This window comes from Prionailurus bengalensis, unplaced genomic scaffold, assembly GCF_016509475.1.
Source record: "Prionailurus bengalensis isolate Pbe53 unplaced genomic scaffold, Fcat_Pben_1.1_paternal_pri Un_scaffold_117, whole genome shotgun sequence".
In the NCBI taxonomy this organism is placed as follows: domain Eukaryota; kingdom Metazoa; phylum Chordata; class Mammalia; order Carnivora; family Felidae; genus Prionailurus; species Prionailurus bengalensis.
In genome coordinates, this window is record NW_025091212.1 from 1 (window position 1) to 23,928 (window position 23,928).

The 23,928-nt window shown below is 43.4% G+C and overlaps 1 protein-coding gene across 1 annotated transcript in view; it reads left to right on the forward strand.

Moving 5' to 3' along the window:
* Positions 1-2,194: 2,194 nt before the first annotated feature.
* Positions 2,195-23,928, forward strand: part of LOC122478628 (piezo-type mechanosensitive ion channel component 2-like) — a 38,457-nt gene continuing 16,723 nt past the window's right edge. Inside the window, 9 exon segments of the mRNA XM_043572173.1 lie at positions 2,195-2,648; positions 5,128-5,532; positions 5,865-6,123; positions 9,408-9,590; positions 12,416-12,668; positions 13,896-14,028; positions 16,449-16,596; positions 16,695-16,909; positions 22,776-22,934. Of these exon segments, the coding sequence (XP_043428108.1) occupies positions 2,500-2,648; positions 5,128-5,532; positions 5,865-6,123; positions 9,408-9,590; positions 12,416-12,668; positions 13,896-14,028; positions 16,449-16,596; positions 16,695-16,909; positions 22,776-22,934 (1,904 nt within the window). The 5' untranslated portion in view covers positions 2,195-2,499.

A 23,928-nucleotide genomic window follows, 5' to 3' on the forward strand; every position in this document is an offset into this window, starting at 1 on the left:
CTGCAACACGTGCTCTGGCTTCCACGTCACCCGTTTTCACCTTTGGGCGTACTGCAGATGGAATTGGGATAAAAGCCTAACAAATGACTTTCTATTCCCTTGACTTATTGCAAAAGTCACGATTTCCTTCAAATCCGGCTGTAAAACGGCACTTATTTTAATGGTTGTTTCCTGAAATCAGTATGGTCTACATTCCTCGAAAATAAATTATTTTAAATGGCTCCAAGAAGCGTTAGATGACATTCTAAAGAGCATTCCTAGATACCAAAGGAGTGGTCATCACTTGAAATGTGTCACCTAAAAGGCGTGGGCTGATCAGGGAGGTGACAGCAACTGTCCCTTTCACCTTTGTCATCTGGGCCTGTTATCAGAAAGCACCCAATCTTCCCTTTCACTTTTAAAATGCCCTGGATTGGACGACAGATTGGTCACACTCCAAGTAACCAAACTGGGTGGGATGGTGTGGGGTCTGAGGGTCAGCCAGTGTGACAGCGGATCCAGGAATTAACAAGATGAAGCTGACGTTGGGATTAGAACAGTGGTTCCCACACAGAAAATCTGAGCAGGGCCACAGAAGAGGGCACACGGTATCTTTTTGCCTGCATGCTAACCCCTAAATGGTGGTAAGGGTGCACCCCTAAAACTAGAAAATTAAATACAGAAGTTCAAAGATCCATTTCCCTCATCTTATAAATGAGAGAACAGGTTATATGTTATCAATTCTTTAAACTTAAAGTCAAAAATTTCTACCGAACAACTTTATCAAATAAGCAATAATATCTGTAGTTATTTTCATCATAATGAAACCTCTTCTGATTCTTAGAGACAGAGAGAGAGAGAGAGAGAGGGAGACCTCAGAGAGGAGAATGAATTTCTCTAAACCCCCAGAGCCAGTTCCTGTCAGCGTGGGGACTTGAGCCCAGCCCTCACTGCACTTGGCCAGTGCGTTTCTACTCGATCTTGTCCTCCTCTCTTCATTGTATAAAGGATTTGGTGATATCTAGAGGAGTTGGGGCCTTTAAAAAAAAAAAAAAAAACAGTCGCTCTGGCCTTATTAGAGACCATCTGGTTGTTCCCCAACTCTCCTCTGTCACTGCCCTGCATCTTGACCACACGCACAGCATGTTACATGCACTGCAGGGGGGCCCCACCGAGCACTCATGGGCTTGGTGCCATGGCTCTCAGAACCTGAAAAGCCCTTTAACTGGTTCCGCGAGTGAGTGACTCAGATATCCCTACACTCCCTGAGCCCTGGACGTTGTCACTTCCTGAATGGTTTCCATTGCTGCCACACAAAGTCTGACTGAGCACATCTGGCTGTGTGGGCTGGGCACACAGTAGGCCTCAGTCACTCACGTGATAATGGTGTTCGGCCAGGGGATCAGCCATCCTGTGTCACAAAGTCCTGTCCCGCTGGGTCAGCCAGGTCATTAGTGCTCAGGTTAGAAGATTCTTCATTCCAGTAGTCTCCTGCATAGGTTCTTCGGGTGCCTGTACCCCTTTGGGTTAAACTATATGTCAGCACTGAAATTCTGCCCACATCATAACTCTGTCTGCTTCTTCCTCAGTTGCTCACACGCAGTCCTCAGTCCTGAATCAACCAGCCTTCTCTCCCCCAGTGTTGCTCCGTGGGGTAACAAGAAGTGAGGATTTTAGCCCATGGGTTCTCGCCCTAAATAACATCTGCCAAGACCTAAAACGTGATCCAGAAGAAAAAAAAATCATTAGGCAAAATGAGAAGTTAACAGACAAAATGACCCTGCCATTGCTAGACTTCCTCTGTTGTTTTCTTTGTACCATTTTCTTTCTTTCTTTCTTTTTCTTTTTCTTTTTTCCGATGTTGGTTTATATCTGGTTGCAGATCAAACCAGCATCTCCTTCACATGCAAGGGCATCTAGTTTGGCTTCACTGAATACCACTCAGAAAATGGGGTGGATAATTCAGTTTGTCATGGTCATTTCTGAGCCTCGCTCCCTCTCTCATCTTGGAGACTGTTATGTTTTTTCTAAAAATGAAATGTTCTATATAAATATTACCCAAGCAGGTATTTCTGCTTAAGCCATTTGGTTACCAAATGGTTTCAATGAACTCAGGATTGGGAGCTCCAAATAAAACATATCTTCTCTAATTTAAAAACAAAAGCAAACTCAGCTACAAAGTCATGAAGTACGAATTCCGCTCTGCGAAAGAAACATTGGGACTTGTAATTCTTCTATTGCCCTGTCCCACCCAGAGAGTGACGTTTCGTGATTGATTGCCAGCCGGGATACTTTTATAAAAACGTAGTACTGCTCTGTTTTCTCGTCCGGCCGGACAGGTCCTTCCCCATCCCTGAGCCCCGCTGTGGTGCTCGTTGTCCGTAGTATTGGTGTCGTGTGTGATTTGCTGCATGACCGTGTGTTGGTCAGTTGAGCCGTGTGTAAACTGATGTACCGCTGGTGTTTTAACACTGTGTCTCTGTAACTGTTTGCGCTGCTAGCTGCTACACTGAAGCAACCATGCTGTTCTCAAGGCAGTCTACCCTTGATGATTTAGATGGACCAGAAACTGTTCCTAAAACAAGTGACCGTGCTCGACCTAGGCTTCGTAAAATGTTCAGCATGGATATGTCCTCCTCATCAGCTGACAGTGGCAGTTTAGCATCAAGGTGCTTAACTCGTGCATGCTTTGTTTTTTTCCCTCACGTTACCACTTTTCCCCCTTCGTGTCATTGCAAACATAAGCTCTTGTGATGTCCGTTTGGTTTTGGTTTTGGTTTCTTAATTTTCGTTCTAAGAATTTGCATGACTAACCAAAAGCATAACCGCCGCTCATTCTGGGACATGACTGGTCACTCCCAGGACAGCATTCTCTTACACTAACCGCTCTTTGGTTTTTGTCTGTTAGGAGTTTCTTAAAAATCCTTATTACAAACGTTGTCCTCCATTTTGTAAGTATTTTCCACTTCCTAGGCATAAAGAGATAAGCACGCTCCCTCCTTGATGGAGAGCTCATGTGGGCAGTCCTCACAGAGGAAAATGGGCCAGGAAATATAGAAGACTTTTTCTCATGATTTCATCAAAAGAGACATGCAATAGAAAAAAAAAAAATTAAAATCTGCCACATGGAGTCGTTTTTAGTGGATAAGACCAAATCTACAGAACTTAGAATATACTTTACCATTGGCTTTTGTAAAGAACATTATTGTGCGGTAGAATATAGAGCCTTTGCCGACTGGAACTTATTGCTTTGGGCTTGAGTTTTCTCATTAAGTCCTACCGTGAGACAATACTCATTTAGAAATGAAATGATTTATATACAGTCCCAAAGCTCTTTGTGGAATTGCCTTTTTGAATGGTCCACGGGGGCACAGAAACATCAGCTGCATTGCGCTTCTCGTGACACCAGAAAAATCACCCGAACCAAGACAAATTTCGGTTTTGACCGTGCACAGTGGCAAATCAGAGGGGTGTTAACTTATTCTCTTCCATTGCACTCGGTTGAGTCCTGAAGGTACCAGGACTCGTTGACTCCCTTCAGGGCCAGACCTGATCCAAAACCATAAAGAACTTGCTTGTAATTGGTTAGAGTCCAGCTGGAAGTTAGACTTGATGTGGGGTTGGCTCCACTGTTCTGAAAATTGCCTGGGGTGATCAATTTCATGGCCTTCCTAGGAGGTAAGTCCTAGAAAAATACCCAGTTTGCCTTGGCATTCCAAGAGCTTTCTATGCGATGTCCCGTACTGAAGTCCAAGGTCCTGGGAACATAAACACATGAGTGGGCACCAAAGGTTCACATAAATGTTCTTCGGTCTCAGGATGCCATGAAGGGCTCTGCCAAGACCTATTCATCTGTCCATCCATCCATCCATCCACCCATCCACTCACTTATTGACATGTCTACTGTCGTCCATGACAAGAAAAGTGGGTACGACCTGTATATTTAAGAATCTCTGTGTTTATGGGCCCAAGCTGCTCACTGTATGCCATTCAGATAACAGTACAATTTCAGAGTCTAACACAGTATGGTCCTCTATCTACCAGATTCCACATCTCCAAAACATTTTTGCCCTTCTGCCCTTCAGGGGCTGGAGTAGACAATAAAAACAGGCAGGCCATGAATTTCACTATTATGGCTGCTGTATTTTCATTTCCAAAGTCGCCTACACAGACATGGCAGGGAAAGTTAGGAGATAAAGGACAGAGAAGGAGAGGTACAAGAGAGATGGTCAGGCTGCCAAAACTGGAGGGTGGAGATAAGCAGGGAAGCTTAGGGAGAATGAATACTCCATGGGGAACAAGTAGAAAAGATAAGTTGCAGTCACTGGGGACAGAGATAGCAGGGGTACACCCTGAGGGTGCAGCCCGCAGGATCCATAGCACTGGAGAGGGTCCATAGCACTGGGGAGGACAAAATGGCAGGCCTTCCCATGTGCAACACAAAGAACCCAGCGGGGGATGGTTGGGAGCCAGAGAGATGGTGAAAATTCAGTCATATGTAATAAGCACCAGTAAGAAAGAGGTAAAGGATGGAAAAATAGGGAGGAGGAACAGATATCCAAGAAATGAGGCATTTTTTCCATAAAGCATGCAGGTTGTTTAATTTAGCAAATATTTTCTCATTCCTATCCTCCCCTTATGGGTAGGAGTGGGCCCATTACGTAGAATTGGGAGTAGAGTACCTCCTGGCAACACCCACGGACCCAAACTGGCAAAGTTTCGTCTCCATAGGCCCCATCCTTTAATATAGCGGTAGGTATGCTATGCTAACTGTCTCCATTTGAAAAGAAACCCTGGAAACCATGGCTGCAAATCTTGATACGATTTAGACAACCTCTGTGCATAGGTGGCTTTAGCAACGTCTGAGCCATGTCGTGTGACTTGTTCAGGGTCTCAACCGTGCGCGTGCACTGTGGGCTTTTGCATTTTGAGGCTGCTGTTTGCAGTCTTTGCAGATCAGACATGAATACTGTGAAGGAACAAAGCAGGTGGATGGAATGTCGGGGCGGGGTGGTGGGGGCAGGGGAGGGAACGGGGTGGTAATTTTCTCGCCCGCCTTGACGTTTGTATTGGGGAGTGTTGGGAAGGTGTCTCGAGAATCGGGAGGATGCTAAGAGCGGGGTGTGTGCCCTCCCTCTCTCCCGACAGCGAGCCCACGCAGTGCACCATGCTGTACTCGCGCCAGGGGACCACGGAAACCATAGCGGAGGTGGAGGCCGAGCAGGATGACGAGGCGGTGGACAAAGATGCCGATCAGGGAGGGGAGGAGGCAGCGGACTTGGGGCCGGAGGAGGCCTCGGAGGCCTCGGAGGCCGGCCTCACCCCAGATGCCGAGCTGCCGCACTACTCCACCGAGGATGGGGACGTGGAGGCGCCTCCCTCCTACAGCAAGGCGGTCAGCTTCGAGCGCCTGTCCTTCGGCTCGCGGGACGACTCTGCAGGCCAGAGCCACATGGCCGTGAGCCCTGACGAGAGCCGCTCAGACAGGCTCGAGTCCAGCATCTTACCGCCCCTGACTCACGAGCTGACGGCCAGCGAGCTGCTGCTGAACAAGTAAGAGTGCTGGGGGGGGGGGGGGGGGGGGGGGGGGGAGGGGGACGGTTCCGCAGGTTGTGGGTAGACAAACTCCCGTGGACAACCGTCCACCTGGACATTCAGAGCAAACAGACCCAATGTTCAGTGCTCCCATCGTGAAGCACAGAACTAGCCAAAGCCGTCCGTGATAGACACTTGTGCACACATTTCTTCCTCCAGAAGAAGGTTGATTCCGCCAGAACTCTGGCCACATGGGAAGGAAGGGAGGGACAAGAGGGATCATGCAAAGCAGAAATCAGTGATTTGGAGAAATGAAGACGAGTTTATTCTCATGTTGTTTATTTGAACAGGATGTTCCATGATGACGAGCTGGAAGAGTCCGAAAAATTCTACGTTGGCCAACCCCGGTTCTTGTTGTTGTTCTATGCCATGTACAACACTCTGGTGGCCCGCTCAGAAATGGTGTGTTATTTTGTGATCATCCTCAACCACATGGTCTCTGCCTCCATGATCACCCTTGTGCTTCCCATTCTGATCTTCCTCTGGGCCATGCTGTCTGTGCCCAGGCCCAGTAGACGATTCTGGAGGATGGCCATTGTCTACACAGAGGTAAGCCTCGAGTGGGAATTGTTAATAAATCGCTTCCGGCATTCACTCGAGGCAGGCGAGCCCTGTCTCCCAGAGAGTTTCACGCAGGACATTCAAGTAAATGGATGTTCTTAGATAGGCAAATGACTATTAACTAACAGCTATTTAGTGCTGGCGATTGTACATGTCTTTTCACAGGTCACACCACACCAAGATAGGCACCAATATCGTTTGGTTTAACATACAAGGAAACAGCTTTAGCGAGATGAAATAACTGACCCAGGCTGCCCAACTGGCAAGTGATGGGGGAGGCTTTTGAAATCTGGTCATCTGTCCTATGATATGAACTACTGAAATAATGTGTTATTTATGCAGAAATTAGTGTCTCGTGCCAGTGGATGTCCAGTGAATGGATGCTGAATTAAACAACACAGTAAGCAATTTGAATATAGTTTGATACAACATGCATATTTCCCATTTTTAAGCTTAAAGCCAGTTTCAACACACAAAAACACAAAGTCACATAAGCACCTACCTAAAAATCTGAATAACATGAGGGTAAATTACCATTTCATTTTCATCACGTGTGAGGGACAGGAGACACTCTTCCCAATTATACGAACCTGTTTTTCTATCCTTCCCCATCAAATATATGCAATGTCACAAACTCCCATGACAACGATAAAATTGGGAATTAAAAGGGAGGCTCAATAGCCTTTTTTTCCTTGGGTTATTGTAGTTCTTTGTGTTCTGAGGTCTTTGAAGAAGGCGAATTTTCTTACCTGGCTCATAAAGGAAAGTTTTCACTAACATTGGTACTGTAGTTGCTTCTTAAAGGATGGAATTCATGATGGATGTACATTGAGATTCCAGAAATTTTGTAGGTTTATAGGTAATTCACCAGTAAAATAAAGCAAAGCTTTTATCAAAGCATCTCGAAAGTATCAGTGTGAAGTATGTATCTTATTTCCATAGTAATTATTTAAATGTATTTAAATACTTATAAAAGGTGGAAAGCCAACTACCTAGCTATCACTTTAAGTAGACTGTCACGATCTCGCCAAAATAATCATTTTTAAGTCTTACTTCCATCACATAAACTTTGTGATCCGGGACATAAATGACCCCCTATTTGGGGAATGGGTCCATTCTCTGTACCACCTCTGTACAGAGGTGAGGGAGTTTCTAACCTAGAAGTGAAGGAAGGGAGTTTCTTTTTAAATTTTTTTTTCGATGTTTATTTATTTTTGGGACAGAGAGAGACAGAGCATGAATGGGGGAGGGTCAGAGAGAGAGGGAGACACAGAATCGGAAACAGGCTCCAGGCTCTGAGCCATCAGCCCAGAGCCTGATGCGGGGCTCAAACTCACGGACCTCGAGATCGTGACCTGGCTGAAGTTGGACGCTTAACCGACTGCCCCACCCAGGCGCCCCAAGGGAGTTTCTAATGTAGAAGTGAAGGAAGAAGGAAATTCTCTAAAAATTTAGAGAAGGGAACAAGAGCTACTTACGTTATTTCATCATAAAATGAAATCTTCCTAGTTAAGTTAAATTGGGGTTCCCCATTTTCTCTGTCACACCAAAAAGGGAGGAAGTAGAAGATTAAGGTGATGTTAATTCACTCCACAAGTTAGACTATGCACCAAAACCCAGGAACTATGCCAAGCATAAGAAGAGGACAATAAATTTAATAAAAAATACTTTTTAAAAAAAAAAGTTGCTTCTGTTTCTCAATGGCTCACAAACCAATATGGTGAACACATAGGATGTAAACAAAGAATTGCCCTACAGTACAACACAAAACCGCATTAGAGAGCATACAAGAAATATGGATATGGTCTGTGCCTCATGCAGCCTGGGTGGTGTGGAGAGAGGCCATCATAGCATCTTCTCAGTAGAAGACAACTTAGAACTGAGTCTTAACGGATGAGTGTAAGGTCACCAAAGGACAAAAAGCAAAGGGTCAGACAAAGGTATAGACATTCTGACGTGTGCCCAGAATGACACATGGCTTGTGATGGCTGGGAGGCAGGCCGTGAGTGGACAGCACGGTAGTAGGCTCTTGGGAATGTCAACAGGGTGTATGCTCGGGACTTTCTCCCCTTGGTATGAAAGTATTTGAAAAGACGCTGAGAGGTCATGGGATGTGAACTGACCCAATGGCCACGAGGCTGAAGATGAATGGGGTAAATGAGGAGTTTTAGTAAGTGACCCAAACGGGTTGGGGGTGCGAGTGAGAAGGAAAGAGGCAAAGATAGTCTTCAGGTATCTGCTCTGGCATCCGTTTGTGGCAGTGCTGCTCAGCATGGTAAGAAACACAGGACTGTTCTTTGCGGAAGCTTGGCTATAAGAAGGAGAGAGACGGGAGGAGGGCAAAGTGACTCTAGGTCGGAAGAGGACTTCGAAAAATATTTTTTATGGATGAATTGCATGAATTGCAATTAATTCCCGGTGACCCAGCTGTCAGAGGGATGTTTAGATGAGGCCTGTCAATTTTCTCATGTGTCTGTCACAGACCGCTTCTCCCCAACATTTGTACCCTTAACTAGTCACCACAACCGGCAAGTTTTTATTTCTTTTTATTTCTTCTTGAGGAGAACTTCCAGGGAGCAACGAAATGGTGAGAACAGGGGCACCTGGGTGGCTCAGTCGGTTAAGTATCTGACTTCGGCACAGGTCATGAGCTCGTGGTTCGTGGGTTCGAGCCCTGCATCGGACTCTGCTGACAGTGCAGAGCCTGGAGCCTGCTTCAGAATCTGCGTCTCCCTCTGTCTCTGCCCCTCCCCCACTCACGCTCTACCCCCTCTGCTTCTCAAAAATAAAACAAAACATTAAAAAAAATTTGTTTTAACAGTGAGAACAAAGAGGTCAGAGGAAAATGAAAATAGGCATCAAAACTGCCTGAGATGCTCAGGAAGATTACAAATGAAAGCAATATGTAAAATACAGAATTCTTTTTGTTCAAGTTTGTCCTCGTTACCCTATCTTAATAGCTGAGTAATTAAACCTTATTAAATCAGCATAAACTAGCCAAGTCCTGAAAAATAGAAAAAATCATAAGTAGGTGCCGTGAGTAACCTGGCCGGCTCTGATGTATCTGCAGTCCTGCCCTGGCAGCAGTAAGATATTGCTCTTGGTCTAAAGTCCATGTACGAATGATAATGTTATTTTTCCACATCATTGTGTGTGATCTTATCACCAAAACTGTGAAATGATCTTTTTCTTAGCTTTTATATCACTATTTTTCATATAGAACCATTCTTAAAAGGAGTGATTTTTTTTTTTTTCCCATCATCTGCATGTAGGTGGCAATTGTGGTCAAGTATTTCTTCCAATTTGGCTTCTTTCCCTGGAACAAGAACGTGGAATTGAACAAAGATAAACCTTTCCATCCACCGAATATCATAGGAGTGGAGAAGAAAGAAGGCTATGTCCATTATGATCTCATTCAGCTCTTGGCTCTTTTCTTCCATCGGTCCATTTTGAAGGTACTGCACGTTAACACTTAACCGGGTCATGTTGATCATTGCAGCCCCGGGTGATACTCCTGGAGAACCTGAACATTACGATTGGCGATGAGGCCAAGGCATATGGGGCTCAATAAGGGAAACTGTAACAAACTTGGAAGAGAATTCCCCCATATTTGTACTTCTATTATGAACATATCATAATTAATCCATATTTGTGGGAATTATGTTAGAGAAAATGCATAACCTTGCAAAGGTATGTTATCCAAGGAAACCACTTAGCCAAAACTGAGTTTGCCTGAATTTTCTAGTTCTTCTGATAAATTACCTGAATTCATGCAGTTTACTCATTCTTGTTATGAATATATTAACAAATGTGTTAACATTATGTTTTCAGTTCTAGAAATTGAAGTTTAAATTTCTGCATTTAAGACATGGTGGTATTATGTTGTATGTCAACTACACCTCCGTTTAAAAAAAAAAAGACATGATTGTATAAATTCGGTCACTTCACAACTCTCTTGCAACTTGTATCCTTTTTCACATCATTTAAAAAATGTATATATAAACCTTTAGGCATTGTGCTGCCTTCTCATTAATATTTCAGTGGTTTAGCAGCTACAGTTGAATATTTAAAGCATAGAATAAACAAAATTTTGGCATTTCCTATTGATATACTTACTCTGGTTTCTTAGAAAATTTCATATCTATGGTGAATGTATTTGAGGTACTCTTATGCTGAAATTTTGGCTAATGATACGAAAAATCATTTTTAGAATAACAAATCTTTTCATAAGGAGACAAAACTACCCTACAGCTTTGGAAATCTAGGAAACCAAACAGTTCAAACTACATGGAAATTTCAAATGTGGTTAAAACTATCCTATTTGGTATGAATTGCTATAGATCTTATAAATAATTGGAAGAATTCACTAACAAATACACTACTATGAAAGTAGTAAAAGAATCTAAACATGTTCCAAAGTTGGCCAAAGAGAAAACAACTTTTAAAACGATTTAAAAGAGGGGCGCCTGGGTGGCGCAGCCGGTTAAGCGTCCGACTTCAGCCAGGTCACGATCTCGCGGTCCGTGAGTTCGAGCCCCGCGTCGGGCTCTGGGCTGATGGCTCGGAGCCTGGAGCCTGTTTCCCATTCTGTGTCTCCCTCTCTCTCTGCCCCTCCCCCGTTCATGCTCTGTCTCTCTCTGTCCCAAAAATAAATAAACGTAGAAAAAAATTTTTTTTTAACGATTTAAAAGAAAAAAAATGATGTAAAAGAAATCAATATAAGTTGGAAAATCCCATTAGGAAAATCTAGAATGTTTGTTATGTTTTCAAGAATGCATCCACTGACTTTTCTTTTTGAAATAATATACCTATTAATATTTAAGAATAGGGACGCCTGGGTGGCTCAGTCAGTTAAGTGTCAGACTCTTGATTTTGGTGCAGATCATGATCTCATGGTTTATGGGATCATGCCCCACGTCAGGTTCCACACTGGGCATGAAGCCTGCTTCAGATTTTCTCTCTCCCCTTCTCTCTGCCCCTCCCCACCTCAAAATAAATAAATAGACTTTAAAAAATTAAAAATAAAAGAATAATCTGTGTTTTAGGTGACATTGTCTTTTAATGAGTTGATCATGCTCCAAGTTATTTTTTGACCAACTGAATTTTGGCAAATTGGACTGGAGCTCTTATCCTCTACAGCATGTGTCAGAGGGAGGACTGGGTGAGCTCCTGGGGAATAAATGCATAGCCTGGCAGTCTGGGCACTCAGGAGGCAGTGGGCTCCCTGGGGAGCTTCAAGAAATGGCAGCAAGGTCTTTGTAAGGTGGATTTGCTGTCCAGGTAACCTCTTGCACCAGCAAGACCCCTGGTTTTTCTCAGCCTCTCCTGCTATCCTTCCTCCTGCTGTCCTACCAGCCCCTTTTGCCCATTTCTTTGAAGCAAAATGCAGGCTCTACAGAGTGCATCACAATCTCTGTCTCATATGTGGGCCAACATTTTTTGAGTAGAGTATTTGCAGCTCTGTTCCTGACCCAGCCGTGGATGATGCAGGGGTTCACAGCTTACCGTGGCTGTTCAGGGAGACACAGCATTTGCATTCAAGTGTAGGTGTTTGGTGAACATGGATGGTGGGGCTAAATTCACCCACTGATATTTAAAATGCTACTTGTAAACACAGAGAAATATGTTCTGGAAAGTGCTTTCCCTCAGGAACGAGTTAAGTGATTATAACTTCCCCTTTACTCCATCTGCCAGACACGATCTGCATCCATGTCAATTAGTTAGCCAAACTCATGATCTGCACCAGCCCGTCCCCGCTCTCTGGGACTATCATAAACATCTAGATAATAAGCTTTCCTAGAGTCCCTTCATTTTCCAATCCTTTTTCTGCTTTATTGCAGTATGTGTGACAAAAATAATTGTAATATATTTAAAGTGTATACATTGTGGTGATGTGTTTTACGTAGACACAGTGAAAGGATCACCTCCATAGGGTTCATTAGTTCCCATTGCTTCCCGTATATATGTTTTCTTTTTCATTATTTTTTTTCTCCCTTCCTCCCATCCCCCACCCTGCTTCTTTCCTTCTTTCCTTCTCTCCTTCCTTCTCTCCTTCCTTCTTTCCTCCCTCCCTCTCTCTTTCTTTCTGTCTCTCTTTCTTCTTTTTCCTTCTTTCTTTTTTGTGAGAACATTTAAATTCTAACTATCTAGCATATGTCAGTTTTATGATGCAATATCACAGCCACAGTCACCGTATTTCACATTTGGCTTTCTAATCGTGGGGGATGCGATGCTACCTCACCGGGAATGGCCGTCTGAGTTGTCCCTTATGCTTTCTCAGTGCCACGGCTTATGGGATGAAGATGACATCACCGACAGTGGCACAGACAAGGAAGAGTCGGATGATGAGCTGTCCCTCAGTCGTGGCAGGAGAGCCTCCTCTGATTCTCTGAAATCCATCAACCTGGCCGCGTCAGCGGAGTCGGTGCACGTGTCCTTCCCGGAGCAGCCCATGGCCATCCGGAGGAAGCGATCGGGCAGTAGCTCCCAGATATCCCCCAGATCCAGCTTTTCTTCCAATAGGTCCAAAAGAGGTATCTGTCGCATGATTTCCTTAGGCTGGAAAAACTCTGAGTTTTCTGGTTGTTCCGGTGCCAGTGGGTCTGGGTCTTGGGCAGGGGCGTTTACGGGGTGTTCTCAAGGAGACAGATGTGGTGATGTGAGAAGAAAGTGCTTTGACATCACAGGCTCAAGTTCAGTTCGTAGCTCAACTGTGTGACCTGGGGCAGCCATATCGTTCTTTAAAACATCTGATTCCTTCCCAGGATGAGGATTTGGGGTCGTTGTGAAAAGTGGCCAGCACACTGCCTCGTATAGTAAGTGCTGGGCACATGCTAGTTTTTAAATCATATCCAGAGATATGAGATATTTCAGGGTGTGTCCAGAATGCTATAAATCACAATTTATTTTGAAAATATTTTTTAGATTTTATCAGTGGAAACTTTTAGCAAAACCACCTATTTATTCCCTAAGCTAGTTAATTTCTAACTAAATAGTTGGGTATTATCAGCAGACAGATAAGCTCTCCAGTTTCCACTCTTGGAGAAATTGGGTTTTTGTATTTAGAGTGCTCCTGCCTGAAGCTTTCCAAACACCCGTGTATTCATCTTCAGAATACACTTTTCAGGCAGGCACCAGCAGTCATCCATATTCGTTTTACAGTTAGAGAAATCTGGACATGAAAAAGGCATGGGGCATGGACCCAATCTGGAAAACCCACAACCTGGGACCCCGTTTAGCACAATAAAAACTATTCTTCCAATCTATTTCTTCCTGGAATAAAGATCATATAACAGGGGCGCCTGGGTGGCTCAGTCTGTTAAGCATCCAACTCTTGGTTTCGGCTCAGGTCTTGATCTCTGGGTTCATGGGTTTGAGCCCCATGTCAGGCTCTGCACTGGTAGAATGGAGCCTGCTCAGGATTCTCTCTTGTGCCCTTTCTCTGCCCCACCCCTGCTTGAGCTTCCTCTCTCTCTCTCTCTCCCTCAAAATAAATAAACTTAAAAAAAAAAAAAAAGATGGCATAACAACCCCAGAAGGAGCCAGTGTTGGGTGTAGAAACCCAAATACATTTCACTGTGGAGGCAGAGTTGAAACTGCAGATTGCAAATCCCCAGTCACTATTCTTACAGTCCATCGTATATAGTCACCCTCTCAATCTGCTTCAAGCCATCCTCTGCTCTGTGGGTTCCAGGGGCTTCTGTGGTGTTTACGTCAACAAACCTGTAACTCAGCACATCTTGGTTTTTTTCTGTCTCTAGGCAGCACAAGCACCTGAAACAGCAGTCAAAAAGGAAGCAGTGTTTTGAGCATCAAGCAGAAAAGTAAAAGGGAATTTTATATGGAAAAGCTTCAAGAACATTTAATCAAAGCAAAAGCATTTACCATAAAGAAGTGAGTCCATGAAGACACTTGGTGTGGGATGTTTTATTTTAGCGTCAGGGAGCTGATATCAATTATTTCATGTAAACCAGGGGTGCAGAGCAGCGAAGTTACCTCTCATATCACAAACATCATCTGCTTAAGGCATAAGAAAATGACTTGTTATTATATTGTTCTTAATGGAGATGTAATTGACATATAAATTAAGTTCAGGCATACAATATAATGATTTGATAGATGTGTACGTTGTGGGATGATCACAATAGTCAACATTCATCACCACCTGTAGTTACAGATTTTTTCTTATGATGAGACCTTTTAAGATTTACTCTCGGGGCGCCTGGGTGGCTCAGTCGGTTAAGCGTCTGACTTCAGCTCAGGTCACGATCTTGCAGTCCGTGAGTTCGAGCCCCGCATCGGGCTCTGGGCTGATGGCTCAGAGCCTGGAGCCTGCTTCCGATTCTGTGTCTCCCTCTCTCTCTGCCCCTCCCCCGTTCATGCTCTGTCTCTCTCTGTCTCAAAAATAAATAAACATTAAAAAAAAAAATTTACTCTCCTAGCAGCTTTGTAATGTGAAGTACACCGGGCACCTGGGTGGCTCAGTTGGTTAAGCGTCTGACTCTTGGTTTTGGCTCAGGTCATCATCTCACGGCTCATGAGTTCAGGCCCCACATCAGGCTCCTCGCTGACAGCATGGAGCCTGCTTGGGTTTCTCTCTCTCTCCCTCTCTCTCTCTGCCTCTCCTCTGCTCTCTCTGTATCTCAAAATAAACAAACAAAAAAAATTTTTTTAATGAAATGTAAAGTGCAGGATTATTAACTGCAGTCACCATGCTGTGCACCCAGGACTAACTTTATAACTGGAACTTTGTATGCTTTGACCCCCTTCACCCTTTTGCCCAACCCTCCTTCATGGCAATCACCTATTTGTTCTCTGTATCTCTGAGTGTGGGTTCTTTATTTTTATTTTTTTTTAGATTCCACGTATTAGTGATATCATATGTTATTTGACTTTCTCAGACTTGTTCCATGTGTGTGTGTGTGTGTGTGTGTGTGTGTATATTCATCCCAATAATATATATACTTCATTATATACCACTGTGCAAACACACACACACACACACACACACACACACATTTTTTTTTATCCATTCATCCATTGAGGGACACTTGGGGGCCATGAGTTGGCTATGATAAATAATGCTGCACTGAACCTGGTGTGCAGAGATCTTTTTGAGTTAGTGTTTTCATTTCCTTCAGATAAATACCCAGAAGTAGAATTGCTGTATCATATTGTAGTTCTATTTTTTAATTTTGGAGGGGAGCCTTCATACTGTTTTCCACAGTGACTGCACCAATTTGCATTCCCACCAACGGTGCACGAGGGTTCCCTTCTCTCCACTTCCTCACCAACATGTTATTTTTCTGTCTTTTTGTGTGAGGTAATGTATTGTTTTTAAAAATCACTTTTCAGTGTGATTCATTTTTATATCCATTACATTTATAAACATAGGTTTCTTATTTGAATAGAGTAAGTAATTTCAAGGATTCATAGTATGTATTTCCAAGCATCATCATGCTAAATCCCACCTAGACAGAGAGGGGTATGATGTCAAAGTTGGAAGGTTAGAGAAACACTCTCATCCTGGAGAGGGGAAACTGAGGTTCACTGGCACACAGCTGGTCTCCAGCAAAATGCATGAGCCCCTCCTCCAGTGCCAGGGACCTTGACAGGCAGTAGACAAGCAATGGGAATGGAGGAGGCTCGGCAAGGCTGGCCTTGAATGTGGCCTCTGAGACCAGGAGGGCCATCCAACGTGAACATGGCCTTGAATTGAAGGCAGAACCCAGAAAACAAGGAAGACAGAGCAGAGGCTGGACAGAACAAGATGTAGTCAAAAGCCCAGGGCACTATGTAGGAATCAGAAGGGGCACAGGACCCATAAAGGGGAGGAGCAGGGGCTACCTAATGTGTACAGGGTGCTCAGGTCAGACTCCAGGTCTAAGCACCATTATGTAGTCCCATCTAATTCTCACCCCAGCCCTGTGGGGTTTTACAACAGAGGAAACAAAAACACAGAGAAGTAAGTAGCATGCTCAGGGGCTCACAGGCAGGGAGTAATTGAATCAGGTGACAAACCCAACACCTCATTTCTGGGGCTTTCGACCATTCTCTTGTGCTTCGAACAACAGAGGAGGCCTGTGGTCTCATCAGCACAAGGAGGCAGAGTACCAAGGAAGGCACTTGAATGTGTCTGCACTTGCCATTAGAGCAGAAGCCTCCCCACGCCACACCGGGCTCTGCTGGGGCTGAAAAGGGAGGTGTGACCTGCTGGGAGAGAGGGATACGGAGGAATGGAATGATGGAAATACCCGGTCATCCCTCCCATCCTGCCCCTCCTGAAGCAAGTGCTGGGGGTCTCTGTTTTGCAGGACTTTGCAAATATATGTGCCCATCAGACAGTTCTTCTACAACCTCATCCATCCAGACTACAGTGCTGTGACCGATGTGTATGTGCTCATGTTCCTGGCTGACACTGTTGACTTTGTCATCATCGTCTTTGGCTTCTGGGCCTTTGGGGTAGGTTGGGGGGTGAAGGCCACCACACTTCTAATGAGTAAGAGCGATGCTGTCCTGTGAAGTGCCACTCATGCCTAAACCTGTTGTTTCCTTCCCAGAAACACTCAGCAGCAGCAGACATCACCTCTTCGCTGTCAGAGGACCAGGTCCCTGGGCCTTTTTTGGTGATGGTCCTAATTCAGTTTGGAACCATGGTCGTGGACTGAGCACTATACCTCAGGAAGACCGTCCTGGGAAAGGTCATTTTCCAGGTCATTCTTGTGTTTGGAATTCACTTCTGGATGTTCTTCATCTTGCCTGGTGTGACTGAGAGGTAAGGTGGAAGCCGGAGGCACGCTCCCACTTTAACACAAATATGTTCCAGGAGGTTATCATAACATACGCATCACCACAACAAAATCACCAGGTACAGGCAGAGGCATGGCCGAACAGCACCATGGGTTGGAAAAGTTAGAGATCTTCATCACTATCAAATTCAGTGTGGCTCAAAACGTGAACTGATTCCTCAAACACATTTTCATTGCGTGTTCGTACGCATTCATAGAAATCGGGTTTTTCAGGGTGGGAGAAGTGATGACCTTGGCGATCTGAGAAAACCAGAGGCCTTCCATTGTGATTGTCTCTACCCCTTAGTAGACAGAGATGAACCAGAGATGGTCTTACAGGCACTGCTAAGAGAAGGAGAGGCTCTCAGACTATGTCCTATGAGAAAGTGGGACATAAAAAGAGCAGCCTAAAGTTCAATGGGGAAAGGGCCAGTGAGATCCTTGGAGGTGGCTGTCTGCTGCCTTTCCCTGTCTCCTTGAGCTCTAAGGTCCAGTCATATTGAGGGCGCCATGTCCTCCTGTACCTCATGGGACCTTGTTCACTGCCCTTCTCTCCTGCCTCCAACCCACTCTTCCTCCTCACCCTTTAGATTTCCCAGGTTGCTTCCACCAGAAACACTACTTGGGACTGAGTCGGTGCCAAACGCATGAACAAATGGATGTGCCAATGAATGAAAGAGAAACAAGGGAGACTGCTATAAATAGGACATTATGGGAACAAAAGGTGAACAGAAGGGGACATGGAAGCACCCATATAATGTAATAGGAATGATCTTTTTAATGAACATATCATTAAAAGTCTTCATGTTTTACAAGAAGCTGATCTTTTTATCATACCTCAAGGGTCATTCCTGGCCAAGCCTTGTGAATAACATGGCAATCTGGCTGGCCAATGCCATTTTCCGAAGAGTGACTAGAAAGTAATGAAACCTGCTCTCACTTATGTGGTTCATAACTTGACTCAAATGGCATTCTTAACGAGGAAATTCAACTCTCTCCTGACAATGCTTCAGCTACATGTCTACTCTCACCTGGATGGTTAGGCTGTGACCTTTTGATTTTGGTGACAATGCAAATATTGTAAAAGCAAAAATGGAGTTAGGATGTTTCCCATGAGTCTGAAGTAAAACTAAGTCAATAAAGAATTGTTACCCAGAAAAATACCAACAGCCAAATAAGTCCTTCACACTATACTGCGTATGGGGAGAGTAAACATATCTCAGCTGATAAAAATAACTCAGATTAAGGCAAGCTTTTTGTTAAAAGACTAGTATTTTGTTAAAATACTTTGTAAGGACATTGTGGATCTTATTTGTTAGTCTTTAAAGTGAAATAAATGCGCTTTTCTCTATAAATAATTCTATATACATATCAACTCAGAGAAGTAAACCACATTCAAAAGCCATGGTAGTTAGATGATGAATGTTATCTCTGTGACATTTAAGAGCATCAATGGGCATTCTCCACCAGCCTTCCTAGAAACTCTTAATTTCAGAGATGAAAGGGACCTTAAAAAGCTTTCTAGACCTGCTAACTTCACAGATGAAGATAGGTAAAACCCATACAGAAGAGTGGTGTCCCCAAAGTCACTCAGTTGGCTAGTGGTGAGACCAGATCCCAATCACAGACCTCTTGACCCTACTGTATGCTACACCCCACTTCCCATGGGGGGGTGCTCACTACCAAGCAGATTTCTTGAAATAATACAACCTACAATTCGTTGTGCAGTTGTGAAAAGGATTTGATTTTTCCATCCCCAGAACAGAGTTCCAGAGCATGGATGTTGCCATGTCCTGATAGAAAAGTTCATAGTGACTGGTGTTTCCAGAAATAGGGCAATGGAGAAGCCATGGAGAATCCTTCAGCAGGATCAAATTACCAAATAGTTGGATTATTCCTGCTGGTATGAGTTTCCAATTGATGCTGTAACAAATTGCCACAAACTTAGGGCTTAAAACAGAATGAATTTATCATCTTACGCTGGACTAAAATCAAGGGGTAGGCAGGGCTGCATTCCTTTCTAAAGGCTCTAGGGGAGAATCCCTTTCCTCACCTTTTCTAGCTTCTTGAGGTGCTAGCCTGCCTTGGCTCATGGCCCGGCCTCAGTCTTCAAAGCCAACATCAGTGAGTGGAGTCCTCTTCTCATTACTTCACTCTTTCCCTTCCTCCACCATCATGGTTCCCTCTGACCGCAGCTGAGAAAGATTTCTTCCATTAAGAGCTCATTGATTAGAATCAGCCCACCTGGATAACCTAGGCGATCTCCCTACTTCAAGGTCCTTAATCTAATCTCAACTATAAAGCCTTCTTTTTCTTTGAAAGTTAACAGGGGCACCTGGGTGGCTCAGTTGGTTAAGTGTCCTACTTTAGCTCAGGTCATCATCTCACAGTTCGTGAGCTTGAGCCCCACATCGGGCTCTGTGCTGACAGCTCAGAGCCTGGAGCCTGCCTCAGATTCTGTGTCTCCTTGTCTCTCTGCCCCTCCCCTACTCATGTTCTGTCTCTCAAAAATAAATCTCTCAAAAAAATTTTTTTTAAAAATGAAAGGTAATATATTCACAGGTTCTGGGGATTAAGCAACAATACCTTGCAAACCGAATAGAGCTGGAATGTTTGTTATAATACCTGAATTAATGAAAACTTCAACTCAGTTTCTCATTTATTGAGTACCTGCTATGTCCAGGGCAGTAGACCAGGTGAAAAGGGGCATAACACTAACGTGAATAAAGCAGAGACCTATCCCCATCTGGGAAGGACCACATGATGGGATTCCAGAGATTGAGGCACTATGATAAATACTAACACTATGCCCATAGCTGCACACCTAAGACTAATATAATGTTATATTATATTAGTATAATTAGTATAATTATATTATAGATATTATATAATGTTATATATAAAATCTCCTATGCCCTTTGTAGACAGAGGCTTATCCCTCACCTCTAGCTTCTGGTACATCCATTTTCTGTCCCTACAATTTTGCCTTTCTCAGAATGTCACTTAAATGGATCACACGTCCTATGGCTTTTAAGGCTGGATTTTTTCACTTGGCATAATATATTTGACATTCATCCATGTTGTTGCATGTATCAGTACTTAACTATTTTTTGTTGGTCAGTAGTATTCTATCATGTAAATGTACCAAAGAGTGTTTAAATATACAAAAGTTGAAGGACATTGGGGTTGTTTATAGTTCTTTGGCAATTACAAATAAAGCTTCTATAAATATTACCAAAAAAAAAAAAAATGGCCACAGAGATCATTTCTGTCTCATTGGATCTCACTTTTGAGCCTCACCTAATGGTCATTCCTAGTGCAATGGATTACCCTATCTTTATTTTTGGACATTTATTTCAAGATATATTAGGATTGGTGAGCCTTGAGTCTACATTGCCAGCATGTCAGTGACAATATAATTTCATGTCATTTCAAGCCATGCTGCCATCACTTGTTAACATCCCAGATTCATTTTTCCTCCTCCAGATATTGTTGCTAAAAATTTTACTCATTACTGTGCAAAAGAAAGCAGTCATTAATAGTTATGTTATCTAAATCCTTTTCAAAACAGGAAAAGAATAAGAGAAGGAACAGATTAGGAGTTGAAACTACACAGAAAAAAAAATTATGGCTACCAGTTATAATATTCAGCATCAGGAAGCTCCAATATTTTTTTTATTTTTTTTTAATTTTTTTTTCAATGTTTATTTATTTTTGGGACAGAGAGAGACAGAGCATGAACGGGGGAGGGGCAGAGAGAGAGGGAGACACAGAATCGGAAACAGGCTCCAGGCTCCGAGCCATCAGCCCAGAGCCTGACGCGGAGCTCGAACTCCTGGACCGCAAGATCGTGACCTGGCTGAAGTTGGACGCTTAACCGACTGCGCCACCCAGGCGCCCCCAGGAAGCTCCAATATTTTAAATAATTCATCTGATAAGTGATTTTTTCTGTGTGTGGGCACGTGATTTATTTAGTCCACAAACTTTCAGTGGTTGCCTATAGTCTACAAAGTGCTGTGTGGCTGGTGCCATGGGGGACAGATTGGTGAGTAAGGCATAACTCCACCTGCTAGTAATAAAGGATGGAGAGACCACCAAAAGAAAAAGTCCTTCACTGTGGGAAAATCTTAATGTTCCTATTAGATATAACAGGATTACTTCAGGAACCACTGATTAACTTATTCCAAGTTGATTCACTTTAAGGTTGAAGGAAGGGAAATGTTCATTTATTTTTTCAAGTTTTTATTTAAATTCCAGTTAGTTAGCATAAAATACAGTGTAATATTAGTTTCAAATGTATGATTTAGTGATTTTGAAATTTACATACAACACCCGGTACTCATCACAACATGGGTTGGTCCTTTTATAAGGGATAGAAGACAACACAGTTTTATAACCTTTTTTTTTTTAATGTTTATATATTTTTAAGAGAGACAGAGACAGGATGCGAGCGGGTTAGAGGCAGAGAGAGAGGGAGACACAGAATCCGAAGCAGGCTCCAGGCTCTGAGCCGTCAGCACAGAGCCCGATGTGGGGCTCAAACTCACAAGCTGTGAGATCATGACCTGAGCCGAAGTCGGACGCTCAACCAACTCAGCCACCTAGGCGCCCCACAGTTTTGTAATTTTGATTAAAATTTTGATAGACAACAATTTTTCCTCATGCAGTTTTCATATAAATTATTTGTAAAATCCAAGGACATTTCCCTGGAAAGCTGAAAGAATGTTCTTTCTTACTATTACACCAATAGAGACAGTCCCTAGAAAGGGAGAGGGAAGGAATAGTTGATCTTGGCTCTCTGTAAAGTTCTGATATATTTATTAATAACTTGTCAAGTGCTAGATCATGGTCAAGTGTATTTAACACATTAGGACCTGAAATACCAAAGCTGGTTTCTCTACAGGGGAAGACACTTCTAAGAAATACTTTTAAGATTTCCAGTTGTTGAGATCCACGTAGAGGTCCCTAGGTCCCTGAGATACATGGGCCAGTGCATCCCTGGCTGGTTCTTAGATCTGGTCAACTAAATAGTATTTTCAGTTAAAAAAAAAAAATAACACATGTCTTCTTCTAATGTCAGAATTAAAAGTTAAGACGACGAATCTGAAACATAAAGAGGAATAAACAGGAAGCTTTAAGTGTTGCTCTTAACTTTAAACACAGGGAAGATGGTACAGAAGTCTTGGCAAAAGGGACTACCATTTCGACTGCTGAAGATGTCCTTGGAGAAAAGAATGTTAGATCATGGAATCATAGATTTTCAGAGCTAGGGAAAGTCTTCAAAGGAAGACAGACGTCTTGAGCATGATAGCTTGAGGAACAAACGCAATAGGTTATAAATACCACTGGAACCAAGGGTGTTGAAACTTTGTTAATCCACGACCTGCCTTTATAGATGGATAGCAAAAAAGGGGGGGATTCATTCCTCAGGATACCTCCTCCTACATCTTCCAAATTACAGGTCCTTTGAAGTAAAAAACAAAAAATACATCTTTTTGATGAACTTTAATTTGGATCACGGTAGCAGCATCTTTCACATTGTGAGAAAATGTTCATTAGTAAATTCGCTTAAAAATAAATTAGTTTATTCATGGCCTAAACAACTGAATTATGCACTAACACATTGGAGGCACCATTTGTAGAATTGTTTTTAATTATGAGACTTTCTTACCCTGCTGTTTGCCTTCGAAGTGATCTACTACTAGGTGCAGAGAATTCCTTACAATTGACTGAACTGGCTCTACATGCCAGAGGGGCAATTCGACTTTTTTTTTTTTTTTTGAATCCTAAACTGGTATGCTCTTATACCAGAAGAATATTCCATTATTTCACTTTTATGTTTTTGCGCTTTAGGAAATTCAGCCAGAACCTGGTTGCTCAGCTTTGGTACTTTGTGAAATGTGTTTACTTTGGGTTGTCTGCCTACCAAATCCGTTGTGGCTACCCAACGCGAGTCCTTGGAAACTTCCTCACCAAGAGCTACAATTATGTCAACCTCTTCTTGTTTCAAGGGTAAGGAAGGACACTCTGTGTTGTCACAGTCACTCACAGAGGGGAGGCTGGCAATAGAAAGGTACTTGTTTCCTTGGGAAGAAACAGGAAGGTGAAAAAAGGCTGATGTGGCAATTTAGATCATCACAGAACTCTTATGACTTTTGGCAAAAGACAGATACGCCTCTTGAAATAGCCTTTCTAGGTGTAGTTGCCACACACCTGGTCAGCATAGAGTTCTAGAATTATCCACATGGGTTAATTTTCTATTACTGGATCCTGCATAATTACTGTGCTAACATTTCAGGATGAAAACCAGGGATACACGATCCTTGGGTATTAATGTATTTCTGGGCACAATGGAACAGAAATTCGGCATTTGTGCTATTTGAAGATCCCCTTGGAATTTTGCATATACAATGAGTTCCTCCGTTGAAGAGGGCCATTTATTCCACCTAACGTCAACCTGAACGCCACATGACTTGCTTGTCCCTGGTAGTAAGTTAGCTACTAGACAAGGCCTATCGGCTCTTCCGTGTAAGAATTTCGTTGGTAGTATCTCCTCTCTGTTCCAATGAAGATCATACCACAGCCCGGAAGGTGAGGCTGCTCATGGCACCGCTGGCTCCTTGGTTGTACCAGACCTGGCGACAGGTGACTTAGTCACAGAAGAGGTGTTGAGTGTGCTCGGTCAGTCACTTAGTGGGTTCTCTGTGTATGGCCTGATATTTCTTCAATGGGCTGGATTAGTGTTCACTTGGCAGAGCTGAGTGGCCTAGGGGAGAATTTCCGAGTATAACCCAAGCTGCTCTGAAGAGCCTAGGGTGAACCTAGGTCTCCAGCTGGGAGAAGCTCTGTGTTAGTCAAGAAACAGGGAATAGTTCCTAGGCCATAGAGGAGCCCACGCCAACCCATTCCCAAATATGAGAACGTAAGGCCAGAATCTTATTAACCTGAGGCAGCTACTCAGTCCACCCTCTACTAAGTCTACTGTGTGCCCCCAACCCCATGTCCT